Source organism: Acanthopagrus latus, chromosome 20, assembly GCF_904848185.1.
Source record: "Acanthopagrus latus isolate v.2019 chromosome 20, fAcaLat1.1, whole genome shotgun sequence".
In the NCBI taxonomy this organism is placed as follows: Eukaryota; Metazoa; Chordata; class Actinopteri; order Spariformes; family Sparidae; genus Acanthopagrus; species Acanthopagrus latus.
In genome coordinates, this window is record NC_051058.1 from 8,165,808 (window position 1) to 8,192,080 (window position 26,273).

The following is a 26,273-nucleotide window of genomic DNA, read 5'->3' on the forward strand; positions in this document are numbered from 1 at the left end:
GCTCAAAACGTGGCAGGCTGTAGTCTAGTCCCACTATTTTAGGTTCATTAGAATGAAGTTTGTGTTATGGTTTAATTTTCGAGAACACACAATTCTACAACAAAACTTGTAAATATGAAATTGTCTCTTTATGTGTTGATTTATGATGACATGCATCCATAAATTCTTCTTTTTCTTCTTCTTCTTCACATTCTACTTCTTCTTCACCTTCTTTACCTCGTTCTTCTTCTACACTTCCTGCTTGGTATTATTGCCCCTATAAATCGTGTCTAATTTGATTATTGGCCAATGATATTTAAAGAATTCAAAGTTATTGGAGAAACTGAATTCAGTAATGACCAGACTGCTAACTGGTTGATCCCTAACATGTATATAGAAGATATTTGCTAAAGATCTCTTCTTCCTACTTATGTCTCATGCACAGATTGAACGGCGCATGGAGTTGGTGCGTGTGGTGTCCCACAACACACACAAGAGGATGGTGTCGTGTCTACAGGGACACATCGGTGCAGATGCAGAGAAGAGACATGTGAGACATCAAAGCCTTTGTCATAGCTCCAGTTTAACTTTTTAATCAAACTAACCAGATCAACTGTTCTAGGATATGTGAAAATGTTTGCCTCCCCCACACATTTTGAGTTGTCATTTTTTAGTGTCCACAGTAGGCATTCTATCGATGATTTATTTTTTGTATTTTCTACCCCACAAAACCTCCCAAAATGCACCACAGTCCGTACCACGCCTCTATACAGGAAATGGTCAGGTAAAAACACAGATTACTTATTCCTCCACCTCTCTGGTCCTCGGCACCACTTGCTCCATTTCCCATTCAGACATCTGTCATCTTTATTCACCATGCATGACCCTCTTTGCCTTTGGGATTCTCTGGTAAAAACAGGATGTCGAACACTCATAAATGTTTTACACTATTGTGTAACTTTGAAATTGATGGACGTCTGACTTCCCTAGTTTGCATCTTAAATCCCATTTAACGTCTGTATTTTCCTCCTGTGCTCAGAAAACTCTCTTCCTCTTTCCTGGCTGTGAATTTACTGCTCAATGGAAAGTCCTTGGTGAATTTTCCATTGGCTTGAACATCGCATACTGAAACTGCTATATAGAAATGGATGCATGTAGTATGTGTCTTAATATATACGTCTAATCAGTGTGTGCATCTGTTTTTCCTTCTACACAAACACAACAGAAAAAGCTTCCTCTGACTTCACTATCCCAGGCGATGGTGGAAGGTGGAAACCAGCTGGGAGAAGACTCCTTGATAGGGTGAGTTTGTGATTGATTGACAGGCCGGATAACCAACCGCTCCTCCTTGGCAACTGTTGTTAATGGAGCAGATGCACCCAAGGGAGTGTGAAATATGAGGCCACACATTGAGGGCAAGCTATCTGCCCGGTTTGGTGTTCTGTAGACAGGACTTTCAGCAGTTCCCCTTCCGTGAGATTCAGATCACCCATTGTGACCGAGAGCAGCACACAAAACGGGAGCAGACAGATTGTAGTTGAGGATCTAGAAAGTGAATGTCTCCAAGTGTATGCTGCGGTGAGCGTGTGTCAGTCTGACAGTAATGAGGAAGGGAAAGTACGTCAGTTGGTCTGCTGGTAAATGTGATGCATTCACGTAAAACAGTCAGCTTTAGACTGTGTTGTTCTTCATTTCAGGGCTTCCATTGGCTTAAAACCTGGATTCATGTAGATGAACTCGCACTAGGTCAGCGTGTGCAGCCTGGCTTTGGGCAGCTAGAAGTGATGATGTTACAAATAACCTGGTTTTGTTTTCCGTTATTGACTGGGAACAGAGGAAGAGCCGCTGTCCCAGATTGTCATCCCTCTGTGTTTGTATATCTTTGTCAGGAAGACCTCATGCCATCAATACTGTTGGCTTGATAATGAGACATGACTAGACAGACTTATGTTAAGAATGTTAACACTCTACCCTCTTGTTGTGCCGATGTGCGTTAACAGGAAGATGATGGAAGTGTGCGGCGATGCAGAGAACCGCCTGGCATCAGAGCTGATGCAACACGAGCTGCAGATAGAGAAGGACGTTCTGGATCCCCTCAGCCAGCTAGCAGAGGTAAGAAACTTCACAGCAACTCAAACACAAGTTAAATATTTCAAACAATTTTCAGCACGTTGCTTGTTTTTGAGCGCAGTCACGCCCCTACTATTTGCTTTCTTTGGTCTAATAATGGTGGAATAGACTATTTGATAAGATTTTTGTACTTCTATTGTTTGGCCTGAAGCTGTATGGGTGCAAATGGAGCAGAGCTTTCAACAGAGGTTGAATGGACTCGAAAAAGTATGTTCCACACCGACCTGTTTTGGTAATGTAATCCTGTGAGGTTGGATAAGTCAAAACAAAGTGATGCCAGTCCTGGTAACACTGGCTGAGCATGAGGCCTTTTCTCTTTGTCATGACAGACTGTGGGTTTGCCACCTGTTAATTTTGTTATGCCAAATTTTCCAAACACAAGAAACTTTCGACTATCAGGCATCTGTAACTTTGTACCTGTGAACACAACATCCCAATCACATGGAGTTGTTTTCATGTACGTGGCTGTGCCCTGCCCTTCTGGGCCAAGACCTCCAGTTACAGGCTTCTAACTGTGATTCTTCTGCAGTGTTTAAGTGTGAACGTTGTCAAATAAGAGTAAATGTTCCAAAACTTTGAATCAGCCATTACAAACCTGCAAACAATCAATGGTATTTTCTATTATTTTCTTTTTTCAAAGAAAAGGTCGGTGGAAATATTGTCGTCCAGGAAGAACGATCAAAACAATGGTCTGATCTTTGTCATTCTGACTTCTCAGCCTCATTCAACTTGCGTGTGTTGTGGGTCTAATTCTTTTGTAGGTGGACATTCCCAACATCCTGAAGCAGAGAAAACAGCTGGCCAAATTGGTGCTGGACTATGATTCTGCCAGAGCAAGGTTTATCTCCGTCTACAGCTGATTCTTTTTTATGAAGTTGTATTTTTTCAATTTGAATGCTGTGTCAGTATATGTACCCAGACCATACTTTAGGACTTGTACAGTGTCTTGATTTTCAGCATAATCTGATGGTCCATCTCCCAAAAATCTTTTCATATTTAAAATGAAACCATCTGTTTCCATCTATTTGTTCCCTCCTGGTAACATACAATTAAATTATTCACAATGGCATTCATAGTAATAAAGATGTGGTGACAAATGCTCCAAGAGTCTTTTGAGGTTTAGTAACAGCTTGAATTGACCCCTTAAACTGTACAAAACCTGACTCTTAAACAGTGTGATAATCTTTAATCAAAGCCAACCCACTGACTGTCCATATTATTTCTATATCACAGAGTGTGTCTCATCCCATTTTTCCAATTTTCCACTTTTTCCTCGTCTCCCCAAACCCAGATGGTTGCAGGCAACCAAGTCAATAATCTCAGGAACAAACACTCAGGCACTGACGGCCAAGGCTGACCTACTCAAGGAGGAGATGGATGAGGCCATGAACAAAGTGGAGCTTTGCAAGGTAACCAGCATGAATGAAGAGGACTCAGTTGTCTTTAAATGGAAAATATTATGGCCTTATTTATCAAAGTCATAGCAGGGAATACCACCAGTTATGCACTGTCGGGGTCATGAAAAGAACCTTTGCTGGGTGGTTTGGGAAACTGGCATGATGTCATTATATGTAGATGACAAGCTTTTAATAAATAAAGGCAATATAGTGTGTGGTTTATTTTATGCTTACACTGGTAGAAGAGCTAGTGTCTTAGATCCTGAGTGAATGTGTAGGCCAGAGGTGACCCTAAGAGTTCACAAAACTGGAAGTTGGCTTCATCATCAACAACTGGACTTCCCAAGACCCTCGGGCCCCCTGTCCCAGTCTGCTGACACACACGGATGACTGAAAGTGCCCCGTCAGCTCAGCGTGTGTGTGTGTGTGTGCATGTGTTTGCATCTCCTGAATTGAATCACTGGTGAGTTTCAGAGCTTAGCGGCCGCCTGATGTGTCAGGTTTTCTGTCCAGGAAGCACAGGGCCTTGTGTTTCCCCCCTTCACAAGCTCTCCCTCCCCAGCCTCACAGAGCACTGCCAACAGCGGGAGGATTTATGACTCACGCTGAGCACGGAGCCGAGGCTTAGCTGACCACTGACGTCTGTCATTGTGCCACCTGAAATCCACATCCGTTAGATGGATGAGATGGAAGATGTTTGTTAAATTATTGAGAGTTTAGAGCAGGAAAGCCACCATTCTTGTTGTTATTTTATTGTAAAGTCTCATTGTGAGGATCATACTTATCACACTCAGTGCTCTAACAGTCTAAATTCCTGTCTTTATCAACCAGGATCAGCTGGCTGCAGACATGTACAGCTTTTTCTCAAAAGAAGGGGACTATGCCCGCTACTTTGTAACAGTGAGTACAGCATGTCAACAAGCCAAACATGTGTTTCTGTGGGAATGTTCACAGCTGCACAGGAACTGGGGAACATAGACTTGGCTAGCCATTTTATTTACTTTGCTGTCATGTCTTTTACTGCTCGTCTGATTCGACTCACCACCCCTCCACCCTCCCCATCAATTCCTCTCTGTGGTTTTTCTTTTTTGTTTCTGTAGCTCTTAGAAGCTCAAGCTGATTACCACAGAAAGTCTCTCACTGTTCTGGAGAATGTCTTGCCAACCATCCAGGCACAGCAAGGTAATAACACGTTCACGCACATGCAAAAAACACTGCAGCGTTGTTGAAAGAAGCTGCATACAAGACAGCTCTGTGCGGCGCGTGATGTAGGACCTCTTGACATGTTTCCTGGAGAACGCACGTGTGCCTTTTCCCCCTGTTTTTTTTTCTGTGGTTCCTGTGTTGTTCAGTGTCCCTTTTTAAACAACCCTTTTCCTGTTGCACACTGGGGACGCTTGAGAAGCGTGCACAAAGGTGTTGCTAAGAGGAGAAACAGTTTCTCACTCCCTTTTCCAACTGGCTTGAGGAATGAAACCAGCTACTGTACCTTTCAATTATATCACTCTTCTGTGTTTTTCTACCAGAAGTTGTTCCAGTTGCGGTAATAGTTAAAGGCCACAACTGAGGCCCAGATATTAAAGAATAGTCTTTTGTTTTCACCGCTCTGCCCTCCAGAAGTAATCAAATTTTCCATGTCTCCTCCCTAAGCTCCTTCACTAGGTTGTTTTTTTTTCTTTTCTTTTGCCTGTTTCACACTCATGTGTGCCGTGTCTTATTCAAGGACCTTGTTTTTTTTTCTGTGCTGAACACATGTGGTCCAAACCAGACGAGCCTGGTCTCCCAGCATGTGGTGATGACTCACGAGCTCCATACACACACACACACACACACCCCTGCTCACATCGCACCCACCTGGATTTTTGCGAGCCCCCCCCTCGCTCCTCTGCCTCCATGTTCACTTGCAGATTATTAGCACACACACACACATATGCACAGATAAACACAAAGCGACGGCTTGCTCAGAACATGTGATTATTATTTGACGGCACCCTGTAAGGGAAGTGAGGACTGGTTTAGGAACTGGCCCAAGGGAGAGAAATCTGCCATCCAGACCAGCAACAGGCTGGTTCACAGAGCTTTTTAGATATTTATTTACTTATTTATTTATGCATACCAGCATGATTGATGAGGCACAAAATTATTCTACAACAATATGACCTTAATTTAAGTGTTGTATGGCTGAGTCTCTCTCTTCGTCTTCAGACTCGTGGACAGAGAAGCCTGCATTTGGCACTGGGCTGGACGAACACCTGAAGAGAAGCGGAAGAGAGATCGCCCTACCGTTAGAGGCCTGTGTCATGATGCTTCTAGAGACTGGCATGAAGGAGGAGGTAAGGATATGGGGGAGGGTTAGAGAGGCAGAGGACGTGGAAATCTGAATTGATCAAAATGTGCTTTGAATTTCAATCATGGTGATTATTTTATTTGAACTTGCCTAACCCTGACTTGCAAGATGACATCTGGGTAAAGTCAAACTGTTGTTGTGAAGTACCCCTATCCTGGGGACCTCTGGCCTGGCATGATTTAGATGTTTCTCCAACACACTTTGTGTTACGCTGATGCGAATGTATTGTTGTTATCAGGCCTCTGCAGCGCTTGATGATGAGCTGATTATTGAATCAGGTGGGTTGGAGAAACATCTAAAACACGCAGGGCAGAAACAGGATTGAAAACCACTGGCCTACATTTTTAAGTGCAGTACTTTTTTTATCCTGCTGTTGATTCATTTTAAATGTTTGTAGAAGGAGTTGCCCACTGTGGCGACTACAAAATGACTTAGCACCCACCTCTGCAGCTCTGGAGCTTTTGATTCTCATTAGAATCACTGAATCACAGAGTTGCATTGATAAGATAAATTTAATTTTTTGAAATTTAGTTTGAAACATTTAGAAAATAAAATTCTCAGCAGAAGCTATGAAATAACAGTTATGACGTTATGTCAGAGGCGTGTATGTCCAAAGCTCCTGTGCTGGCAGTGTAAGCACCAACACTCCCAAGGTAATCCAGTTAACTGCATGACTAACTGAGCCAACATTAGCTACAGTCACGAAATATGATATGAAATAATGTATGAACAGAATACAGGTAGCAGCTGTTAGCTATTCCGCTGGTGAAATCTTGCCCCCTTTTGTTGGTAGTATGAAATCAGCAAGTAACCAATACTTACATATTGTAGAAGTATATTTCTTTGTTTTATGGAGTAGCTAATTTGAATACACAAGACACGCAAATTTGGAGGTGGGGTGAGCTCAAAGTAAAGTGAATTTTGGCCTCCATTTTGGAATAAATAACAAGTGTTTACTTAAATTTGCCACATTTTGCTTTTATCGATTGAGAGTTTGTTTTTTCTTGAATTTTACTTTTTGGATTAATGTGCAAATTGAAAATAAGCTTGAAGACATGGAAAACCATCTAATGTCTGGGCTGTTTGTAGAAGCCAATAACTCTATTGACGTCTGAGGTCAGATGTTTTGGAGCTTGGTTTCAGCTTTAAACAATAACCAGCCATCCAACATTTGTGGTTTACAAGTCACTTGTTATCTTACTTTCAGCTGATTCCCTCTTCAGTATTTCATAACACGGAATGAGATTGTGTTTGTTTAACTGACTCGCCTGCTCTTGTGTCACCACAGAAGTAAGAGAAGTGCTAACGTAGGTCATTATATGTCACATGGAGCTGTGACTGCGATTAGAGGCTCAGCTGGTCATTGATTTAATTGAAACCAAGCTGTATATTGTTTGTTCACATGAACATCTTAAAGCGGACAGACGAGCTGTAAACAGGGGAAACTCCTGCATTTCCAAAATACACTTTCAAAGAAAGTGTCGCCTGTTATGCTGCAGTGCTGATTTATGAAATGTTTGTGATGTCCCCTCCCCTTAACAAATTTAGAATACAATAGAATCTACTTGTCTCCTGTCCATAAATCAGATTTGTGTGAGTGTGTGTGTGCGTGCGTGTCTGTGCAGACCAGTGCTAGAGAGAGTGCAAGTGTTAACTGCAAAGCACAGTATTTGTCTCCCTATTTATTCCCTGGTGAGTCCAGTCTGTGTCATTATGGTGTGAAGACAGCCTTTGTTTATGTGTCAAAGTAAAGAGCTAGCTGTGCTGTGAGTGGTGGGTGTGTTTGTTTGCCGATTTTAAGGTTTCATTATGTGCAGCTGGCAGGGGGAGTTTATGTAGCAGGATTTATATAGAGCCGATCTGTAATTGAGCGTTAGGCAAGTGCGTGTGACTGTGTACGTTTCAGTGAAAGCACAGGGTTTGTGTGCGCATTGAATGGCTTCATGTATCTTTGTTGTTGCATGCTGGTGATGTTACTGTGGTTCATTTGTCCGTGTGTGTGTGTGTGTTTTTTTGTGTCAGGGTCTATTCAGAATTGCAGCAGGGGCATCCAAGCTAAAGAAACTAAAGGCAGCGCTGGATTGTTCCACGTCGCAACTGGAGGAGTTCTACTCAGACCCCCACGCTGTCGCTGGTACGTCCCAAACCAGAGCTAATAGTTAAAGAAAATTATTATTTCTTCTTTATTCAAATTCATTAATTTACAGACATTAGAAGCGGAAAAAAACAACTTTGTAACTTTCCCTCCAAGTGGTTTCAAGAGGTATTTTGTTGGCGCCGCTGTCACAAAGACAACTGGATCACTAATGCCAGCAGCCAGAGGAAAAGGTAGACATTTGGCAGCTCGGCTTTCCCTAGGAGTCCGACCACTGTCTAAACAAAAGACAACTGTGAGAGACCCCCATCTTGATGATATGATACAGGCAGAGTAAAACAAGCTTTTTTTAATAAGTGGACCAATAGCTACTGGGGAAGCTACTCTCTTTTGCCTTGAATCAAGCCTTAATTTTTAGTTTAAGAAGCATAGCATTTTGCAAGTGAGCTTTATTGGGAATCAATCTACATGTGTTTCAGCAAAATAGCAGTCCACTTAAAAATCCCTGAGCAATGAGGTTGTGTTACTTTGGTCTGTTGAAATGTATTTAAATGCAAGAATTTGTGTTTTCTTGTCCTATCAGGATCTACAGGTCACAGTCTTAGCATAAGAATTCCAAATGAAAGATGTTTATCACACTTTGCAGAGAAACTGTTTGGAGGGGTCAATTGATTTCAAGTAGAGCTCAAAGTCCAAACTGACCACCTTTTTTTTTTTGCCAATAAAAGTTGAGCAAGCTTAGTACCTCAGTGTACCTCCATTAACTTTCCAGTTTACTGTTAAACCTCAATCTTTAGAATAGAGACTATCTGTCCAGTTAAACAGGACCAGTGACCAGTGACGCCATGTTTCTTATTGTCAAACTTGTCCGACGAAGCAGTCTTATCTAAGGCGGGGGCTGGACTTAGGATCGGTCAATTAGTCGATCCATCAATGAGCTGTCAACTATGAAATAAACTCCAAACAATTTTGATGAATAAGTGTCCAGTTTCTCTGACTTCAGCAGACTTTAGCACAAACAATTATTTGCTAAACAAAGAAAATTGACGGTTTGATCGATTATGAAAATAATCAGTAGTTGCAGCTGTGATTTTAGGTGATGTTTTTTTGCTAATCATAAATCTGTGTGAATATGTTGTTTTAGGAGCACTGAAGTCCTACCTGAGGGAGCTCCCCGAACCTCTAATGAGTTACCAGCTTTATGACGACTGGATACAGGCATCCAGGCAAGGCTCATAATATTATTACTGCAAGTGAAAAGTACCAGTATTGAGCGAATCTGTCACTGTCAGGATAATTGATTTGGGACTCTGGGCCGTCTGGAGGCTGGACTAATAATGTGCCTTGCTTTCAATCATCTTACATTTTCTATCTTTTCTAGTGTGACGGACCCGGACAAGAGACTCCAGGCGCTCTGGGTTGTTTGTGATAAGCTACCAAAGAACAACAAAACCAACCTGAGGTCAGTTCAGAGGGTTAGGTCAAGACAGGCAGTGCTTGAGTTTACTCTGTTGCTCATAAACCACCATGTTTTTCCTGCAGGTATCTGGTGAAGTTTCTGTCCAAACTGGCTCAGGACAGCGAGGTGAACAAAATGACTCCAAGCAACATCGCCATTGTCCTGGGGCCCAACCTGCTGTGGGCCAAGACTGAGGGGTGAGAGAGGAAGATAATATTTCTGATACAATATTACATGTTAGTTTTAAACAAGAAGCAAAGTAATGATCTCTGAGAGGCACCGTCCTGGTTAAGGGTGCTGGAGAATTCTATAAACGACAGTCTGTTATTTTAGCTTTCAGCCAACGGCTCATTATGCTAGAAAGCATCTCATTTTTGCTCATCTGTACGTGTCCATCCAGGACTCTAGCTGAGATGGCTGCAGCTACCTCTGTGCACGTGGTGGCCATCGTGGAGCCCATCATCCAGCACGCTGACTGGTTCTTTCCTGAGGGTAGGTTCTGTGGACGTCCACTATCTCGCGTCATTCTCAGGTTTTACGTTTTGTTTTCTGAATCACCATTCAGTTAATAAAAAAATCTGTGTTAAATTAAAGGACCACAGACAACTTTTATTGGCCTATGGATACAATTAAATTCAGGGGGAGGGACTTTGTCAGCATCCATCATTTTTTATTCTCAGCATTGTTCATCATCCTTTCGATTCAGTCACGAGGCTGTTAAGCGTTGGGTTCAATACTTTTCCATACATTGAAATGTCCGTGAATCCAGATGCGTATTTAATGAATAAAAAAACGTAAGGGCATTCTGCATGTAGAAATGGTTGCTGTGCCTCTGAGCAGGACACAGTGCGTCTAAATATAGGCAAGAATGCAGTTTGTTATTCATGTGCAGTTGTTTGTTAAACGGGTAAGAAGCAGCAGAGAGAAAACACTGCTGCTCCGCGCTGATAGCTGTGTGCTGCTGTTAGTATTAGCATAGAGCACGTGTGGGCTTCAAAAGTCTCTACAGCTGTTAAAGCCAACGGACGGCTGATCCAGCTGTGATCTGTTGACTCTGATACTGAAACGGACGCACAACTTATTGTGACAAATCTCCTGGTTTGCACTCTCCTCGCATGGTGTCCTTGAACGTAAGAATAAGGAATATGTAGGAATGGATAGTGCTCGCTTGACTCTCTCCCTAGTGTTCATCTTGTTTTGCTAAGCTTGCAGAGCGTGTGTGACTAGTCATATGATGTCAGCTCCTCTTTTACCCATAAAACCTTGTGTTGCAGGGTTTGTTTCCTGAAACAGGAATCATGTTACAAACCATCTTAACAAGCTGCACCAGGGCTCACTTGGATGAACACCAAGCCCCTCATGGTCTAACATTTAATAAGGCTGTCCAGTCATCAGATTTCAGGTCAAGTCAAAAAAGAAAGGGGGAAAAAAAAAAAAAAAAATTAAAGTCATCTTTTGCTTGTGAGTGTTTTCAATTTGTTCTGTAATTTGACGGAGGAAGTGAAGTCCCCGCCCCTTTCCTGCAGAACCCTTGTACAAGTTTTAAGGCTATGCTTTTGGTTTCTGTAAATCTCTCCTCCTCTTCTGCTCCTCCAGATGTGGAGTTCAACGTGTCCGGCATGTTTGCGATGCCCACGCCGGCGTCCAATCACAACAACCACCTTGACTACGACTGCGGCACCATAGAGAGGAAGAGGCCCGTCAGTATGGTGGGACCGGAGAACGACGCGACGCGCAAAGACAAGTAATGAACCCGGAGTGTCTCCTTGGAAACCTTCTTTGACTCACAACATTTCAACCCCAATTAATTGCCTCGGGAATAATTTTGGCTTTTAATGTGGATGCTTTTTCTGGTCCCTTTCTTTTGCTTCTCCTAAAATGCGGGTACATCTGACGGAGTCCTCATAATATGATCCTTAACATTGTTTTAAATAACCTCTCTCTGTCCTCTGGGATTATGGTGATTCTAATCTGTCACTCTCTGATCAAAGCTTCGGTGTTTTTGTTTTTTCCCCCTTCCCTCCCTCACTGTCTCCCCGTTCTCCCTATGTAGCACCCCTAACAAGCACTCGGACCACACCCTCCGTAGAGGCAGTAACACCTTAGGTAGAAAGCAGCACACTTCACCCGCCTTCCAGCCTCCTTTACCCCCTGTGGAGGCTCCGGGGCAGGGGCACGTGGCCGGGCAGGTCCCCCAGCCCTCCGCCGAGCCCCAGCCCCAGCCACAGGCTCCATCAGGGGGTTTTTCGGGGCCTGAAGCTTCCCAGCATAGCTTGGCGCAGAATCTGGCTGCTCTGGCAGCCGCTCAGCAGCTTCTAGCCCAGCACACAGAGGAGCTCAGGTAAGGGCTGATCTCTGGAGAATGCATGCCAGACAGAGATACTTTGAGCTTAAGGGAAGACATCAGTGCCTTCTCCCTGCACAGCTGAGGTCCGTCTGATCGAAGTGTAGCAGATTGTTAATGCATGCGTCACTGGTGTCTTGCAGACACAGCCTCTTCTCGCGGACACTCGATGTTTCCGTAGCGAAAACCACAAGTTTTCTTACACCACCACCAGTTCCAGCTATGCAGACTTTTCCGAGTTCAGCCCACAGACACAGCACAACAATGGCTTCTGTCATTCTGCTAACAGTCACTCACAGGGGCCTCACGACTTCCCATCCCTCCACTTTCCTCCCCAGATCTCTGGAATCAGCAGGACCTTCACACTAACTGGCCCAAACTGCTTTGAAAAGGCTGGACATTGGTGCCTGTTACGCAACCACTGAAGGGTGTCTTTGATTTAGTTGGTGAAAGGACAACATTCATATCCAGACAGATAACACTATTCAGCTCAGCATTCTTTTGGTCCCACAGACTGTTGGGAAGGTACTTTTCAGATGAGACACCCAGATTAGTTTCGCGAGCTTTAAAATTCTGCTCAAAGAATCAATAAAAAACCATCCGGCAATGGATGTTGTTGTGTAAGCAGAGCCCAGACTGTCAGAAAGCCTGCAGGTTTAAATTCTTTCTTTTTGTCTTCTTCCCCAAAGCAACCCAAAGCTGCGAGACTCCACACCGGCCCAGACCCCTCTGCTCCAGAGGAACGGCTCTGGAGGTGGAGGCCAGGCCTCAGGGCAGCTGGGCACTGGGACACCCGGGGCTGGACCCATGGGTCCCAGTCCGCATATGATGCGCAGAGGTAAGAGGACACACCATAACAAGTGTTCACTTTAGGTCATCTGGACATGAAGATGTTTTAAAACTTGTTTTCCCCCCGTATTGGGAAATATCTCAAATTTCATATAATTTTCTGCGAAGCTAAGAATGTTAATCCATAAAGTGGCTCCTCGCACAGTGCTGTTGCTGCTAAATCGTCCACACTCACAGCTCATCCGTCATGCAGCAGCCAGACTGGACTAGACTGCTCCGATGATAATTCCACTGTGCACTCACTATCTTTAAATGGAAAGATTCTCAGACCTTTTTGATCGCTTACAGAGCAAAGCTTTTGTGTAGTGCTGGCCTACATTTATGAGCTCCTGAGGCTTTGTGAAGTCAACAGTTCATCCTGATGTCAAAGGCAGAGCCAGCGTGCAGAGGCACTGTTAATTTACCTATGAATTGATGCAGTTTTGTTCTTTTTGGGCTCTTAAAGAACAAGTTTGTATTGGCAGCCAACTGTTCTGTGCAGTTGTTCTTTTACTTAAACACAAGATTGGATCTTCTGGTAGCTTTCTCTCTTTTTTATTAATTCTTACATTATTTGTTGTATTATTTCATTGTTTTTTAATGTCTCCAGCTGTGGCTGGAAATATTATGGTTTTGTGCTGTCCGACTGTCCCATTCTTATGAACACAACATCTCAAGAACACATTAAGGGAATTCATTTGGTGTGAATTTGGTATGAATGTCCACACCGACTCAAAGCTGAACTGATAGGAATTTGGTGGTCAAAGGTCAAAGGTCAGGGTTACTGAGACCTCAAAAAACAGATTATGGGTAAATATAATAAAATCTGAAATACATATGTCTACTAGGACAAGTTGATGAAGTATGACATTTGATATCCAAAAGGTCAGAGGGTAATACACTGCGACATCATAATGTGAAGAAAGTATACTGTCACATGATTCTCCATCATTTTTCCAGGCACCAAGAAGCAGGCTCCTGCCCCTCCCAAGCCGACAAACCCTCCACCCAGTCAGCCCTGTAGTTCCTCCAACCATGCCTCCTCCTCAGGCTCCTCCCAGTCCCTCAGCCCCACCCCCAGACCTCTGTCTAGCCACTCGCCCACCTCGCCCACCTCTCCCACCTCGCAGCCATGTGCCACACCCAGACGCCACTCCAGTAACCAGCCCCCAATCCAGGCACCCAGCCACCCGCCCCCGGAGCCCCCGACACAGGCCAGTCCCCCGCCGCAACTGGCATCACTCGGCGGAGAACAGAGGAGCGCTGACCCCTCGCCCCCGGGCACCCCGACCCCTCCGGACACCCCTCCTCCCTCAGCCGCCAGCCATGACGCGGTCGCCCCTCCGTCCCCGTCGCCATACCAGTCGGGCTCGCTACCCCGGCCACGGCCCGTCCCCAAGCCCCGGAACAGACCCAGCATCCCGCCGCCGCCGCAGCCCAACACACAGGCCGGTGACACCAACGGGATCTGTGCCACTGCTTACAAGATGATGGGTAAGTGTCAACCCTCATGTCAGATGTTTGACTGTTGACTGTTCACTGTTCAGCACTAATGTGCTCTGTGTCTAACAGCCCTGCGTTGTAATACCTCCACAGGTTAAAGCTGCGTTTGTACGAGGTTGGTTGTTAATTGACCTTTTTCACTAGCAGCACCTGCACTTGTTGTGACTCATCACCACGGCCATTTTGTTCTGCCTGCTGCCTCCGTCACATATCATTTAGCCGGGCCTGATGCACCACTGTCACACTGTCACACAGCCCTGTTTGCTTTATAGCGAGGGACTTCATATACATATTATATTTTTCTGTTCTTGTTCCCTCCACTTGCAGAGTCCATATTAAAGCGTTGTGCGCTTCATTTTAGTGACAGTGAAAAGGCCACCATGTGTAACAGAATAGGACAAGTTGTTATCAGGACTGATAACGAGTCACTCATCTTCATTCACAGTCAGAGATCTGAGTTGTTGTTGTTTTGTTGTACTATTTGTTACTAAGATTTTCAGCCCTTGTGACAAGCCTGTGTAACTCTGACACGCATGTTTATAACCAGCATGTCCTCATCTTGTCACATTAACAAGTCCACGGTGTACCAACAGCTCGTATCTAACACACGGCTCTTATCTCAGGCGATCCATTCACAAGTAAAGTGGGGATTTCCAGCTCCATTTTCTCTGCTGCTCTCCTCTCACACACTTCACATTTTCCATCCACTCTCACTGTCCCCCACCGCATGCAACTCACAATCTGTGGCTGAACACCGCCCCCTGCTGTTCAAACCCCGACAGGAGCGCAGAGCCTCTGTCGGAGCTTATGGAAAATATTACACATCTGCATGGGATGGCACGATTACAGCAGCTTTAAGTGTTTTCATACTCCAGGACGAGGCTGCATGTGTTTGTGATTACGGCCATTGTTCATATACTGTGGACTTAAACAGCGTGTCTGTCTTTGGAGAATGTTTATGTAGAGCTCTGCATGCATGAGACACATTCAACTTTCCTTACTAACACAAACAGTAACCAAGAGTTCTTTTCTAGTCTTTTCTAGTTGATTTACTTCTATCTGTGACAGAAATGCCTTTTAAGATCACTGGACTTCTCCTCACTGTCTTTTTCTCTACCTCTATAGACCCGGCGATGACTTTCAAAGGGCTGAGTCGAGCGTTGGTCCCTGAGTTCGCTGTAGACCAGCAGCCAGCGACCTCCTCCTCCTCCTCTTCCTCCTCCTCTTCCTCCTCCCTCCTGTCTCTTCCCAAAGACTGTGACCTGGACACTGAGAGCACTGTCCTATAAGGAGGAGGAGACGACATGCTCCGGTCCAGCTCCCCCTACGCTTCTCCTCATCCTCCTCCTCCTCCTTCATCATACACACACCTCATGTAATCTGCCCTCAGCCTGTCTCTGCAGAACACACCTCTGCTGTTAGGATCTCCCAGTCCGGCCTGTATGAAGGACTGTAATGTGACATAACGGCAGCCACGATGGAGGTCAGCCACTCTTGGTAAACAGAGGTTACGACTGTTGGTTGTGTTTGTGTGAATAGTAATCGCGTTGATGCTTTAAGAAGGGAGTTGCTCATTTCCCCAGGTCCATCTATTACATGTTGATTTATGTGTTTATTTATCAACATTTTAAGTGGGACACATCAACAGCTAAGCTGTTTTCATGTTGTAAACACGGCAGCAACCAACGATTTTAATCGTCTATCAATCTGTTGGTTATTTTCTCAATTAACCGATTATTAGGGCTATAAAATGTCCGAAAATGTTGGAAATTGTCTTGCTATGTCCACAAGCCAAAGATAATACGTTTTACCATCAAAAAGAAGCCAAGAATCCACAAAATATTCACATTTATGAAGCTGGAATCAGACAGTTTTGACTGATTGATTGATTATCAGAATAGCTGTTGATTAATTTTAATAGCTGACAACTAATCTAATCTTTATTGCAGCTCTACTTGTTTGCATGCTAGCTACTGGATGTGGCTTTCACTGACACTATTAACAGTTCTTACACACATAAACATCTGTAAGTCACGTTGGGTATATTACAAGGTCAAGGTCTTTCTTTCTTTAGGTTATCATGAGAGCCAAGTAATTGTAATCAATAAGTCCTTTTTAAGCAAAAACACCAAAAAAACAAAACTAAAATTTTGCATTTGCATTTTTCAGTGTTTCTGGACATTATAAAAAATATATCACATTAAAATAAGCAGATAAATCATCAGATGGAAAAAGCAACTCGAAAAACTGCAAGTGGCATTTGTTCAATTTTTGGACTTTTTCCAGATTGAGAAAATAATCAAGAACTTATGTTCAAACGGACCTCCAGCGCCACAAACTTCTCCACCTTCATGTTTGTATGTTTGTCAGAGTCCTCCTGACCTCCATCATGGTGCCAGGCATGGTGACACAATGCCTCTACACTGCAACACACACCACCACCACCGCTGCCACCTCTATCATTATAGCGCACCCCCCCAACAGACCAAGCTCCAGACAATCAACAGCAAACAGCAAGAGGAGTCACCAGTAACTCCGATGACGCATCGCTTTATAAATGGAAGAATGAGGGCAGAAACGCCAAAACGTGGAATGACGAGGCTCGTTTGGGATTTGGTGTGAGGTTTTTTTTTGGTCTTTTGTTTTTTTTTATGTTGAAAAAAGGTCTTAGAGCAGGGCAGAAGAGGGTGAAAGGTCAGTAGGCAGAAGTAGAAACCAAAACTGTTGATTCAAGTGTATCTGGTGACTGCAGGGTTCCAGTCATCTCGCACACTTTGATTATTCAACCTCTTTTTTTTGTTTGGATCCTCTTTTTAAAAAAAAAAATTCCTCCCCCTCACTCCTGTATTTATTTACTGATTTCACAAAACACATTCCCGGTGGCTTTTGACATAATTAATGCAGTCTTTAAATGTAAATCATGCCTTATCGGTTCCTCCCAGAACCACGTTATAAGCATTATATATTTACTGTATGGAGGATATACTCGGCTCCCGTTACCACAGTATTTTTTTCCAAGAATCTGTCTTGGCAAAGAGTATGTTTTTTTTTCAGGGATGTTAAAGGAAGGCGATCGGGCCCGTCTCGTGTGGTTTTGTATTTAAATGTGTTTGGGTTAATTTCTTTGGGTCTTCTGAGCAGAAGTAGCAGGGCCTGAACGCGCTCAGTATTTTTTGGCCCCTTCTGTCGTTCCATCGACCTTTTTTGTGTTTGAACAGGCTGCGCGTGAGAGAATGTAGCAAAAGGACGATTCTTACCAGCCTCTTCATCCCAAACAACAATAAAAAAAGACACAAACAGCTGATGTTGCACTTGGCCAACAAGTGGTTTCCTAGTGTTTTTGTTTTTTCCCCAGTCTTTCCCACTGAGCTGAGAGCACAGCGCTGTGAAACCTCAGTAGTGATGTGGTGTCAGACGTTTGCCAGGTGAAAAGATTAAATAAATGCTTTGTTGTATTTTTTCTGTGTAAGTTTTTTTTTTTGTTTTGGCTTTTTGGATGTGTGAGCCAATATGGTACCAGTGGAGAAAGTGTTGGATGCTTCGCAGTTGCCCTGAAAACAAGTTTTTTTCAGAGACAATTGAGCATTATGATCCCCCTTCCTTTCTCTCTTCGCTCCTGTACCTTCGCTGCCTTATCCCTGTGCATCGGGAGCTTTTTCTCGAAGGCTCTTCAAGACGAACAAATGCCATTAAAACTAGAAAATGATAATGCTGCGTTTTTAAGCTCCATAGTTTTGTATGTATGCCGTCTGGTGAGCTTAAATATGGAATAAAAACATGTAATAAGAATGCTTGGTTATACCCCCTTTCCAAAGAAAATAAAGTATATGAAGAAACTGTATCTGTTCTTGATTTATGTGTTTGTGTATATACAAATATATAAGTAACAACTGCACCCTCTCAACTTAATAACACAACTAAAGGAAAGAGGGACTCAGTAGAGCAAAATTTAAGCTTACCTCCTCTGACTACTAGTCCCCGGTTCGGTCCAAAAACACTGGGTCCTGAGTTTGTTACAATTAACTGAACATTTTGTGTATAATCTGTGGAGAGATCATACAACTCAAAAGGTGCTATACAAAACAAAGTATGCGCTGTCATTCATTAGTTTTAACAACAAAAGATGCTACCAGATTTCTTGTTCTACGTTAAATAATTTACAGTTGAGAAACCAATACTGATATTTTTGCCTTGAAACCAATGATAGAAAAACTGTATCTGCTACAAGCATCTTAAAATGTTAGCATTTTTGAGTTGTCAGTAGATCAAAGTCAGAGCCATGCTAGCAGCTCTACTTAGACACATGTGAGCTTAACGCTAACTTTAGGGTGCCAAAAATTCTGAAGATAAGCATGTGGTAGTATGTCACCCAAGTAACCGCTAACTGCCAGTAACTGTAGCAGCAATTACCTAGTTAGCTCAGTTAGCTGTGCAGCTAGTTGTTGGGACAGGGAGCTCAGGGAACCAGGGAAATGTTGGTGTTTACATTGTTAGCACAGGAGCTTGGGACTAGAACTGGGCAAGGCTAGCTGGTTAGCATGCAAACATCACTAACAGTGGATATCTGTGCAACACACTACATATACTTAATTATTCCAAAATCCTATTGTATTACTTCTAACATTTTTGAATGTTTTCAACTAAAATCCCAACATATTGCACTTTGAAGTTAGTTGGAATCCAGTGTGAAAAGACTCATTCATTTCAGGCTATTTTTATATTTCAAGTTAGCATGCTAACATGCTCACAGTAATAAAGCTAAACATGCTGATGCTAAGATTAAAAATGTGTCCTTGTGGGGGCACTAAAAGTGTGGGAACCACCAAACTGAACCAAAATCATCCTCTTGGGACCACAAACATCTGTATGACAACGCAGTCCATCCAATAGTGTTTGAGATTATATTTCATTGGTGCCAAATTGAGCTGCTACCATGTTTGAGAATTGCTAATCTGTACACAAATATATAAACTGATGTTTTTTCTCTCTCCGTATTTACCAGAGGTGTCTATGCTAGCATTGGGAATCATTTATCAGAAGGCACAGATGAATTGGGCGGTTTTTACTTTCAAGCATGATATTTTTATAGATCAAAAACATATCCATCGTTTGAAAGCATTGAACAAAACATAAAGGTCAAACAGTCACAAAAACATGAGCAACTTCCCATGAAAACATATAAAACAGTTAGAAAAGGGAAACCTGTCGGCAACCGATAAATAAACCTAACCAAGACTAACAGAAATGTATTTATTTCAAACTTAAATATCCAGGGAGGGTAAATGCTACCAGCTGCACATCTTAATACATTAACTGCACCAACATGCAATCGATCTGGACGAGAAAAACACTGTTACCACACTAGTAGCAGCTAGGAATGCATTTTTACGAGATAACACTCACCTCGTAAGCCTGACTAAAGCTGCGCATAGAGAATAGATCACATGGTAGTTTCCTGATGACACTCCTGAATAAGAAAATAAATTAGAAGTTGGTGGACACACAAGCGTATAATACAAAGTGATGAGCGGTGCATAGCAAAAAACAGTTAATTTACAATCTCAACAATAATTCATTGACATAAATACAACACAGCTACAGGTACACTGTACTGTAGATGAGTCATGATATCACCAGAGAAGCAGGAAATGACCATTTACAGTCGGATGTTTTTCTTTTTATCCACATGCGTTTGATGTTCGTTCATTCAGCCTCTTCACATTAAACCTGCCTTTTATCCCTCTGCACTGACAACAAGTAAGACTCTAATTGTGGGAGAAAAAAAAAAAAAAGATTTGCTATTCCACCCACACATTTCATGAAACGGATGATTTTGGAGCCAAAGTCGCACCATGTGCTGATGTAGTCAGTGTTACCTCACTGTGAAAGGTGCAACATTGTTCATTTGAGTGATGTTTTGCAAATAAATGTGTGCTGTCGAATACATTTGGATTTGATTAGGTCCTAACAGGCAGAAGAAAGGCTGACGACAAAAAGGACTCAAACTGAATCTCAGTTCTTGTGCTGCCAACGGGCCTAACTGGACAGGATTCAGTGGCTGTTTCTGATCGGGCCCAGTTAGGATGCAGTGAGCGGAGTCAAAACTTCCACGGATGCCCTCGTGTTTTAGACAGCCAAGAAAATGTTAAGACGTCTTCATCGTCGATTGCACTTGTATGGGGAGCTGAGGCCAAAGTTAACCATGACCACCTACTGGTTCACGAGCAGCAATGTGGCTAACGCAGCGTTGATATGGACACGACATATGGAACCTTTAAGTCAGTTGGTTTCCAACGTGAAAAGCCCCGTGGTGTATTTGTTTCAGGCTATCTTTACACCGCTAGCACGTGCTTTGGACTGGCGAGGCTGGCAGTCAAAACGTTTGTTTTCTTCAACGTTCTGTTGATAATTTTATAAACTTTTTAAACTAACTTTTTTAAATTACACACAATAAATTTGTATTACTTTAACTGTAATTTAGATGTTTATTTTTCTTATTGAGAATAAGAAGCAGTTTAAATTCACAATTCGGTATTCTGATGAAAATCTTACAATTTTTATGGCAGTCTTTTGCTTCCATAGCTACCACAAAGGATAAGAGTGAATCTGCTGGGTGAAGATGACTTTGACTTCAGCTGTATATTTTTTTAAAAATATTTTTTCTATTTATCAGAATTCCCATGATAGGTGCCCTATAATTTCACAGTTGGTTAGAGAACGACCACATCTATGAGTCTAGATCAGCACTGTGGATACTTGACGTTGTTATCTACTATTTTCAAATCAAATCCTGCTGTACGGGAAGCAGTGAGCGCTCCGCTGTGTCAACAGTCTGATCACTCGGAGCGGTCCGGCCTGAGCCGGCCGCTTAACTAAACTACGCTTGTGAATCACCTCGATTTCTGACAGCTGTCTTCAGACTACATCTACGCTTAATCTTTACAATTTTTCAAATATGATCTGATAGAAAATATAAACTTTATATAGTCATATATTAAACATAGTAATTAATCTGTAAATATTCAGACCAGTTGTTTTCATTATCTACATCTCGTAGCAATCAAATATGTGGATGGTTTCCTCTTGTGCATCTTGTTACTGTCTGCCATGAACTGTGTGTTAAAAAGAGATGTAAATAATGTGAAGACTGGTTGGAGTCGTCAGTGTGCGGTGAGTTCCTGTTGACCTGTGGACACCTGAATGTTCTGCTCTACCCAGCACCTGAAAGAACAGCAATGCTGCACACGGGGCGCTCATTAACTGTCGTGATCTACAGATAGGTACAGTGTACTTCCATTGTGTTTGCTATAGATGATGCAGTCTCTCTTCCTCTCTCTGTTGGTTCGAGTGTCTCTGTGTGTGATCTTGGCACTTTGGTTGTGGCGAGCAGAGTGAAAGTGGAGCCGGCCGGCCTCTCGGTTTTGGCCCGACATCTTGCTTCTACCAGGCCAGAGGGGAAGACAGTCTGGGGCTTCTGGGGTTGTCTGGAGTCTGGGTCTCGCTGAGAGCTCTCTGCAAGACAAAACCCATAATCTCATCTGATTTATGCCTATTTTACCGTATTATTTTCAGATTCAGAGCACATTTGCTTATTCCGCAGACAGCAGCACTTTGTGGCTTTATCTCTTTATAGCTGCAGACGGCTGACACTCTGTGAGAGCACCGGCTGAATTCTTATTGTTTTTTTTCGGGGGTGGGGGGGCCTGGATCTGTCAAACATCTGCTGCATAAACCATAAGATGAGCTGTCAAATTCTGCGCAGCTCACCTCAAACTTGGAGATGAAGTCTGAAAAGATGCCGAAGAAGGCCTCAGTTTTGGTGGACTTGCTGTCCTCTCCGAAGTAGGAGGCCACCTTGGAGAACTCCTCCATGGCTCGGGTCTGCAGGGACTCCAGAGACTGGATCGCGGGATGGCTGTTCTCCAAAAAGCTCTGTGGGAGGATTTTTACACATTTAAGTCTCTTTTCTTGTCATGAGAGGTACTACTAGTAATGCCTACTACTTATTACGTCTACTACTAATTATGTCTCCTGCGGATCTGGAGGAGCTTTGTGTGAATGCTAATTAGCTGCATTATGTAAAAAGTAGTATTCAGAGTTTACGGGTGTGACTCAAATTCTTATCTTTCTTTTTTGGGTCTTTTGTGAGTCCCTCTTTTTATGTTTGTGCAGTAGTTAATTGCTAGAGAACCACTATAAAGTAAAGCATGGCAACTCCACTGGTTTCAAAAGGAGTTGGGTTATAAGGAAGCTTATGAGAAAATGGCCCTACTTCTTACATGATTTATTAGCTCGGTAAACAATTTCCTAATGGATTCATGGTCTCAATCACTCATTTCAAGACTTCTTCATCACAACATGATGTTCATTTAGTAACTTAATGTCTCTTTTAAAATAAAATTATTGATAAAGCAGGGTTGTCCTTGGGTTGTCAGTTAGATCCAACCAGGTGATGCTCCCTACATGTTCCTACCTTTGGACAGAGCCAGGCAAGCTGTTTCCTCCTGACTCTTTATGCTAAGCTAAGGTATGCGGCAAAGCTAATTTACTTTAGAGTTACTAGAGTTTCCCCAAATGTAAAGCAATCAGTAGCTTTTATGAAAAAGTATACATGTAGCAGCTCACAATGATCTATAAATCTGTAATATATATTCAAACAGTTTGCGTACGCTCATGACGGAGGCAAAATGGTCCTCAGAGGTGGGTGGGATCTTCAAACAGGCCGTCCGGATGTCCTGAATGGTTGTGTGAAGATCACTCAGCTCTGCTGTGATGGCCCTCTGGTTCACTGAACAGGATACATGTACAAACAAGGTGATGAGTTACAGAAAAAACTGCATTTGGTTGAATGTTTGTAATGGTACCAACAAGGAAATGTGCAGCTCAGACTCCAAACAGCCTGTCTTGTTTTACAATGTCAAAATAAAATATAGAACCATCATCCTGTGCAATTTAAACCGTTACTGGAACAAAACACATCTTACATCTACTTTAAAATAGAGGCTATAAGTAAAGTTTGAGCATTAGACAGAATGAAAGGAGAGCTGAGTTAAAGAGCCCTCCTGCTGTGACATCATCGTACCCTTGGCTGCCAGAGACACTGTTGTGAGGTCTCTGGAAAAGTTGAGCAGCTCAGGGAAGTGTTGGCACAGAGACTTGGCCAGAATGTGGAGAAAGGTGGATTTCCCATCCACTGTTTTGGTTGTGCTCAGCTGCAAGAAAGGAGGCAAGAATGAGTGACTCAAATCTAATACTGAGATGAACATGACATGGTTGAAGCACAGGTGTCGACGCTGTACCTCAGTCAGGAAGTTGATCTTAAAACTGGTTGTCCTGTTGCTCTTGGGCTGACCATTGTTCAGGTAATTTCCCATTGCAAGTACAAACTGTGGGAAGAAACACTTAATAAGCACTATTAACACACAGAACATGCATTCTTTCCCTGCTCTAGATGTTTACCTCCAGGATTTTGGCCAGTTTCTTGCTGCTCTTCAGTTCCACTGAAGCCTTGTAGATGTAATCATACGCGACCTTCATCTCCTCCGTCCTCTCCTGCAGGGTCGTCTTGAAGTGGAGGCTCCGCAGACGGGTCTTATACTCGGGCACCATCAGCATCTGATACAAAAAAATACATAAATTCACTCAAATGGCTCTATCTTTCTTTCCATAACTTTGCCTATGAGGTTGTTTGAGGCTGTACCTGGAAGATGAACTGGTCGGGCTCGCTCAGTTTGGCCGGGTCCTGGTCAAACTGCTCGTACTGTTTCACCTCCTCCTCATCGGGGGCGTAGAGCAGCAGCTGCTTGATGTGAGCGGGCTCCAGCCTGTCGGTGGTCATGTTCATCAAGATCTGACGCAGCTCGCTGACGGAGAGCTTCAGATGGGCGATGAGGATGGCTGCAGAGAAGAGAAGCAGGGGAAGACGTGGCAGATTTAACTCTCTTTTGTCAGATTACAGAGAGGATCAGTGTGAAGCCGACTGCAGACAAAACCTTTCATCTCCCTCCGGTGATGTGCCCTTTTCCACTATGTACTGTTCTCATTTCTTACTACGCTTCTGTGTCAGATTGATTATGAAATCCAAAATTCAACTTGTAAAAGAACAGATTTCTTTCGTCTCTTCTCTTTATTCTTTCTTTATTTGGTGTCATATTACAACACTATAAAATGAGTCCATGAATCTTTTGCCCCATAGCATGCCGGCAGGGTTTCAAACGCACCTATATCATTTAGGCGCAGTGAGCAATCAAACACATTAAAGTAACATTTTAAAATAAGAAACACAAAATTATGAGTGGTTAAAAGAGCAAATTTACGACCTGCGTGATGTTATCGGGGAGGAGGGACCTTTACAAAAATGGAAATCAATAATGGCGTCTTCAGCATATGATACATCGTCTAGTGTTCACCATGTTTACATTTGTGTGGTGCAGAGTGTTTTGGGCCCCTCTTGGTCAACAAAGTATTTGAAAATAGTTCAACATCATATGTCATAGTCAGCAGTCTGACACACTTGAACCTCGACCTTTCAGGTAGGTGTGTGTTTGTGTGTGTGTGACCTGCGTGATCTGTGTGGTATACTCACAGGCGTTGTAGGCTTTCTTATGAGACAGAATCTCCACCACGTCTTTCTTTTTAAAGTTCTCTGGCAAGAAGGCTGGAGGCTCTGGAGGAGAGACTGATAATTTCAACAAACACTGTAAGGGTGTATTCTCCTGGCACCGGGGGTCAATAATCATACACACACACACACACACTGGCTACATGATGGGTTAATAACACAGCGCCGCTGTTCGAGTCACTAGAGGCCGAAATGTCAGAGCTATCTAGAGTAAATAAAAGACGTGTGTTTCTCCTCTTGCAGAGCGGTGTTATTACAGAGTGGGAGGGGAGTGGGGGGGTAATGGTGCCTTGTGGAGAATGGATTTGATGAACACGTGAATGGAGCAGCTCCAAAACAGGTAATGGAGAACATCATAACTGTGAAGGTACAAACAAAACAGATGATGTCAACACAGACACAAAGATTCACTTTTACTGTAATCTAGTCCTTCGATGGAGTGACAACATTAAGCATGATGCACGAAAGGATGCTGTTTGTGATGATGATGCTGTACGACAAAGTCTGACAAGGACGCGGCTACTTACTGGACCTTCGCTGAGTCCCGAAGTGCAGATCGAGGTCCAGATACTTCACCATATCAGTGAGCTTGTCGTATTCTGAATCCTCTCCGAGCTTAAAAGAGACAAAGGACACACTCGGTACTCTCCACACACACAGCTGAAGCTTTATAATAACCATCATTAATACATGGTAGATTTATAGTTAATTTAACTTGTTAGCTAATAGCAAAGATGTGGACTCAAGTCACAGTTCTGTTGACTTGCAACTTGACTTGACTTCGAGCCATGTCTTGTCTGGTTAGCAGTTATTTCGCTGTGAACAAACAATGACCTGCTTTATAAACCATTTAATAAGCAGTGTTACCAGTTCTTTTTATACAAACACATATCAGACATTTTTCATGTGTGGTGGGGTTGTGAAGTCGGACAGAAAAGTCCAACATTTGTATTCGTAATGTGTGACCAGCTGAGATCCACCATGTTGTCTGTTTACTCATGACTCATCGGAGACACAACAGAGTACATGAGTAGGTCTCTTCAAAAAATGTAGGAGGAGTGAGAACATTCACAGCCAAGGTGGGAAGATTCACAAGTTAACTTAGTGTTTACTGTATTTACAGTTAATGTAAGAGTTATTCCAGCCATGTGTGCTTTATTGAAGAACAATGATGCGATAGAGTACGAGTTCACTGCTCACCTGACCCCATATGGTTCCCTCGGAGTTCTCCACCTGCTCCCAGCGCAGCCTCTTCACGCTCATGTGGTTGGCGTCCGAGGCGTGGGGTCCTGACTTGGGCAGCGGAGGAGGCTCGCAGGGCGGAGGCAGGGGTGGAGGTGGGGGCGGCTGTGCCTTGGAGATCAAGAAATGCTCTCTTTTTAGACTTAAAAGATATTTTAATCAGGAAGTTCGTGCACAGTGCGCATACAGCTGCGCACGAGTGAAGTTTTCAGAGAGGAAGCTTTTTATTCAAACTCCGGCGTTTGCTTCATCTCAAACCTCAAGGGCAACAGGGCACTCGTGTGTTGTTAATTCTCTCCATCAGTCGCAGCAGACAAAATGAACGTCC

The 26,273-nt window shown here is 43.2% G+C and overlaps 2 protein-coding genes across 13 annotated transcripts in view; one reads left to right on the forward strand and one right to left on the reverse strand.

The window, feature by feature from the left end:
* Window positions 1–17,923, forward strand: part of arhgap17a (Rho GTPase activating protein 17a) — a 33,633-nt gene extending 15,710 nt beyond the window's left edge. Inside the window, exons 3-22 of one of the 4 annotated variants that reach the window (XM_037081031.1) lie at window positions 425–529; window positions 731–763; window positions 1,205–1,281; window positions 1,980–2,091; window positions 2,871–2,947; window positions 3,401–3,518; window positions 4,338–4,406; window positions 4,607–4,688; window positions 5,712–5,839; window positions 7,876–7,987; window positions 9,093–9,174; window positions 9,330–9,410; window positions 9,491–9,604; window positions 9,808–9,899; window positions 11,004–11,151; window positions 11,461–11,748; window positions 12,441–12,589; window positions 13,540–14,073; window positions 14,176–14,197; window positions 15,208–15,347. In XM_037081031.1, the coding sequence (XP_036936926.1) occupies window positions 425–529; window positions 731–763; window positions 1,205–1,281; window positions 1,980–2,091; window positions 2,871–2,947; window positions 3,401–3,518; window positions 4,338–4,406; window positions 4,607–4,688; window positions 5,712–5,839; window positions 7,876–7,987; window positions 9,093–9,174; window positions 9,330–9,410; window positions 9,491–9,604; window positions 9,808–9,899; window positions 11,004–11,151; window positions 11,461–11,748; window positions 12,441–12,589; window positions 13,540–14,073; window positions 14,176–14,180 (2,406 nt within the window). In that variant the 3' untranslated portion in view covers window positions 14,181–14,197; window positions 15,208–15,347. Of the gene's footprint in view, window positions 1–424; window positions 530–730; window positions 764–1,204; window positions 1,282–1,979; window positions 2,092–2,870; window positions 2,948–3,400; window positions 3,519–4,337; window positions 4,407–4,606; window positions 4,689–5,711; window positions 5,840–7,875; window positions 7,988–9,092; window positions 9,175–9,329; window positions 9,411–9,490; window positions 9,605–9,807; window positions 9,900–11,003; window positions 11,152–11,460; window positions 11,749–12,440; window positions 12,590–13,539; window positions 14,074–14,175; window positions 14,198–15,207 lie in introns of all 4 variants that reach the window. The other 3 variants (XM_037081029.1, XM_037081030.1, XM_037081032.1) reach the window with 3 other exon arrangements.
* Window positions 17,924–19,129: 1,206 nt separating this feature from the next.
* The window catches only part of grid2ipb (glutamate receptor, ionotropic, delta 2 (Grid2) interacting protein, b), a 41,596-nt gene continuing 34,452 nt past the window's right edge, over window positions 19,130–26,273 (reverse strand). For 6 of the 9 annotated variants that reach the window (XM_037081775.1, XM_037081777.1, XM_037081772.1 and 3 more), the window contains 10 exons: window positions 25,904–26,056; window positions 25,231–25,318; window positions 24,668–24,760; window positions 23,783–23,979; window positions 23,542–23,697; window positions 23,382–23,468; window positions 23,165–23,294; window positions 22,752–22,870; window positions 21,850–22,014; window positions 19,130–21,594 (listed from right to left, as the gene is read on the reverse strand). In XM_037081775.1, the coding sequence (XP_036937670.1) occupies window positions 21,523–21,594; window positions 21,850–22,014; window positions 22,752–22,870; window positions 23,165–23,294; window positions 23,382–23,468; window positions 23,542–23,697; window positions 23,783–23,979; window positions 24,668–24,760; window positions 25,231–25,318; window positions 25,904–26,056 (1,260 nt within the window). In that variant the 3' untranslated portion in view covers window positions 19,130–21,522. The remainder of the gene's footprint in view (window positions 21,595–21,849; window positions 22,015–22,751; window positions 22,871–23,164; window positions 23,295–23,381; window positions 23,469–23,541; window positions 23,698–23,782; window positions 23,980–24,667; window positions 24,761–25,230; window positions 25,319–25,903; window positions 26,057–26,273) is intronic. The other 3 variants (XM_037081778.1, XM_037081773.1, XM_037081779.1) reach the window with 2 other exon arrangements.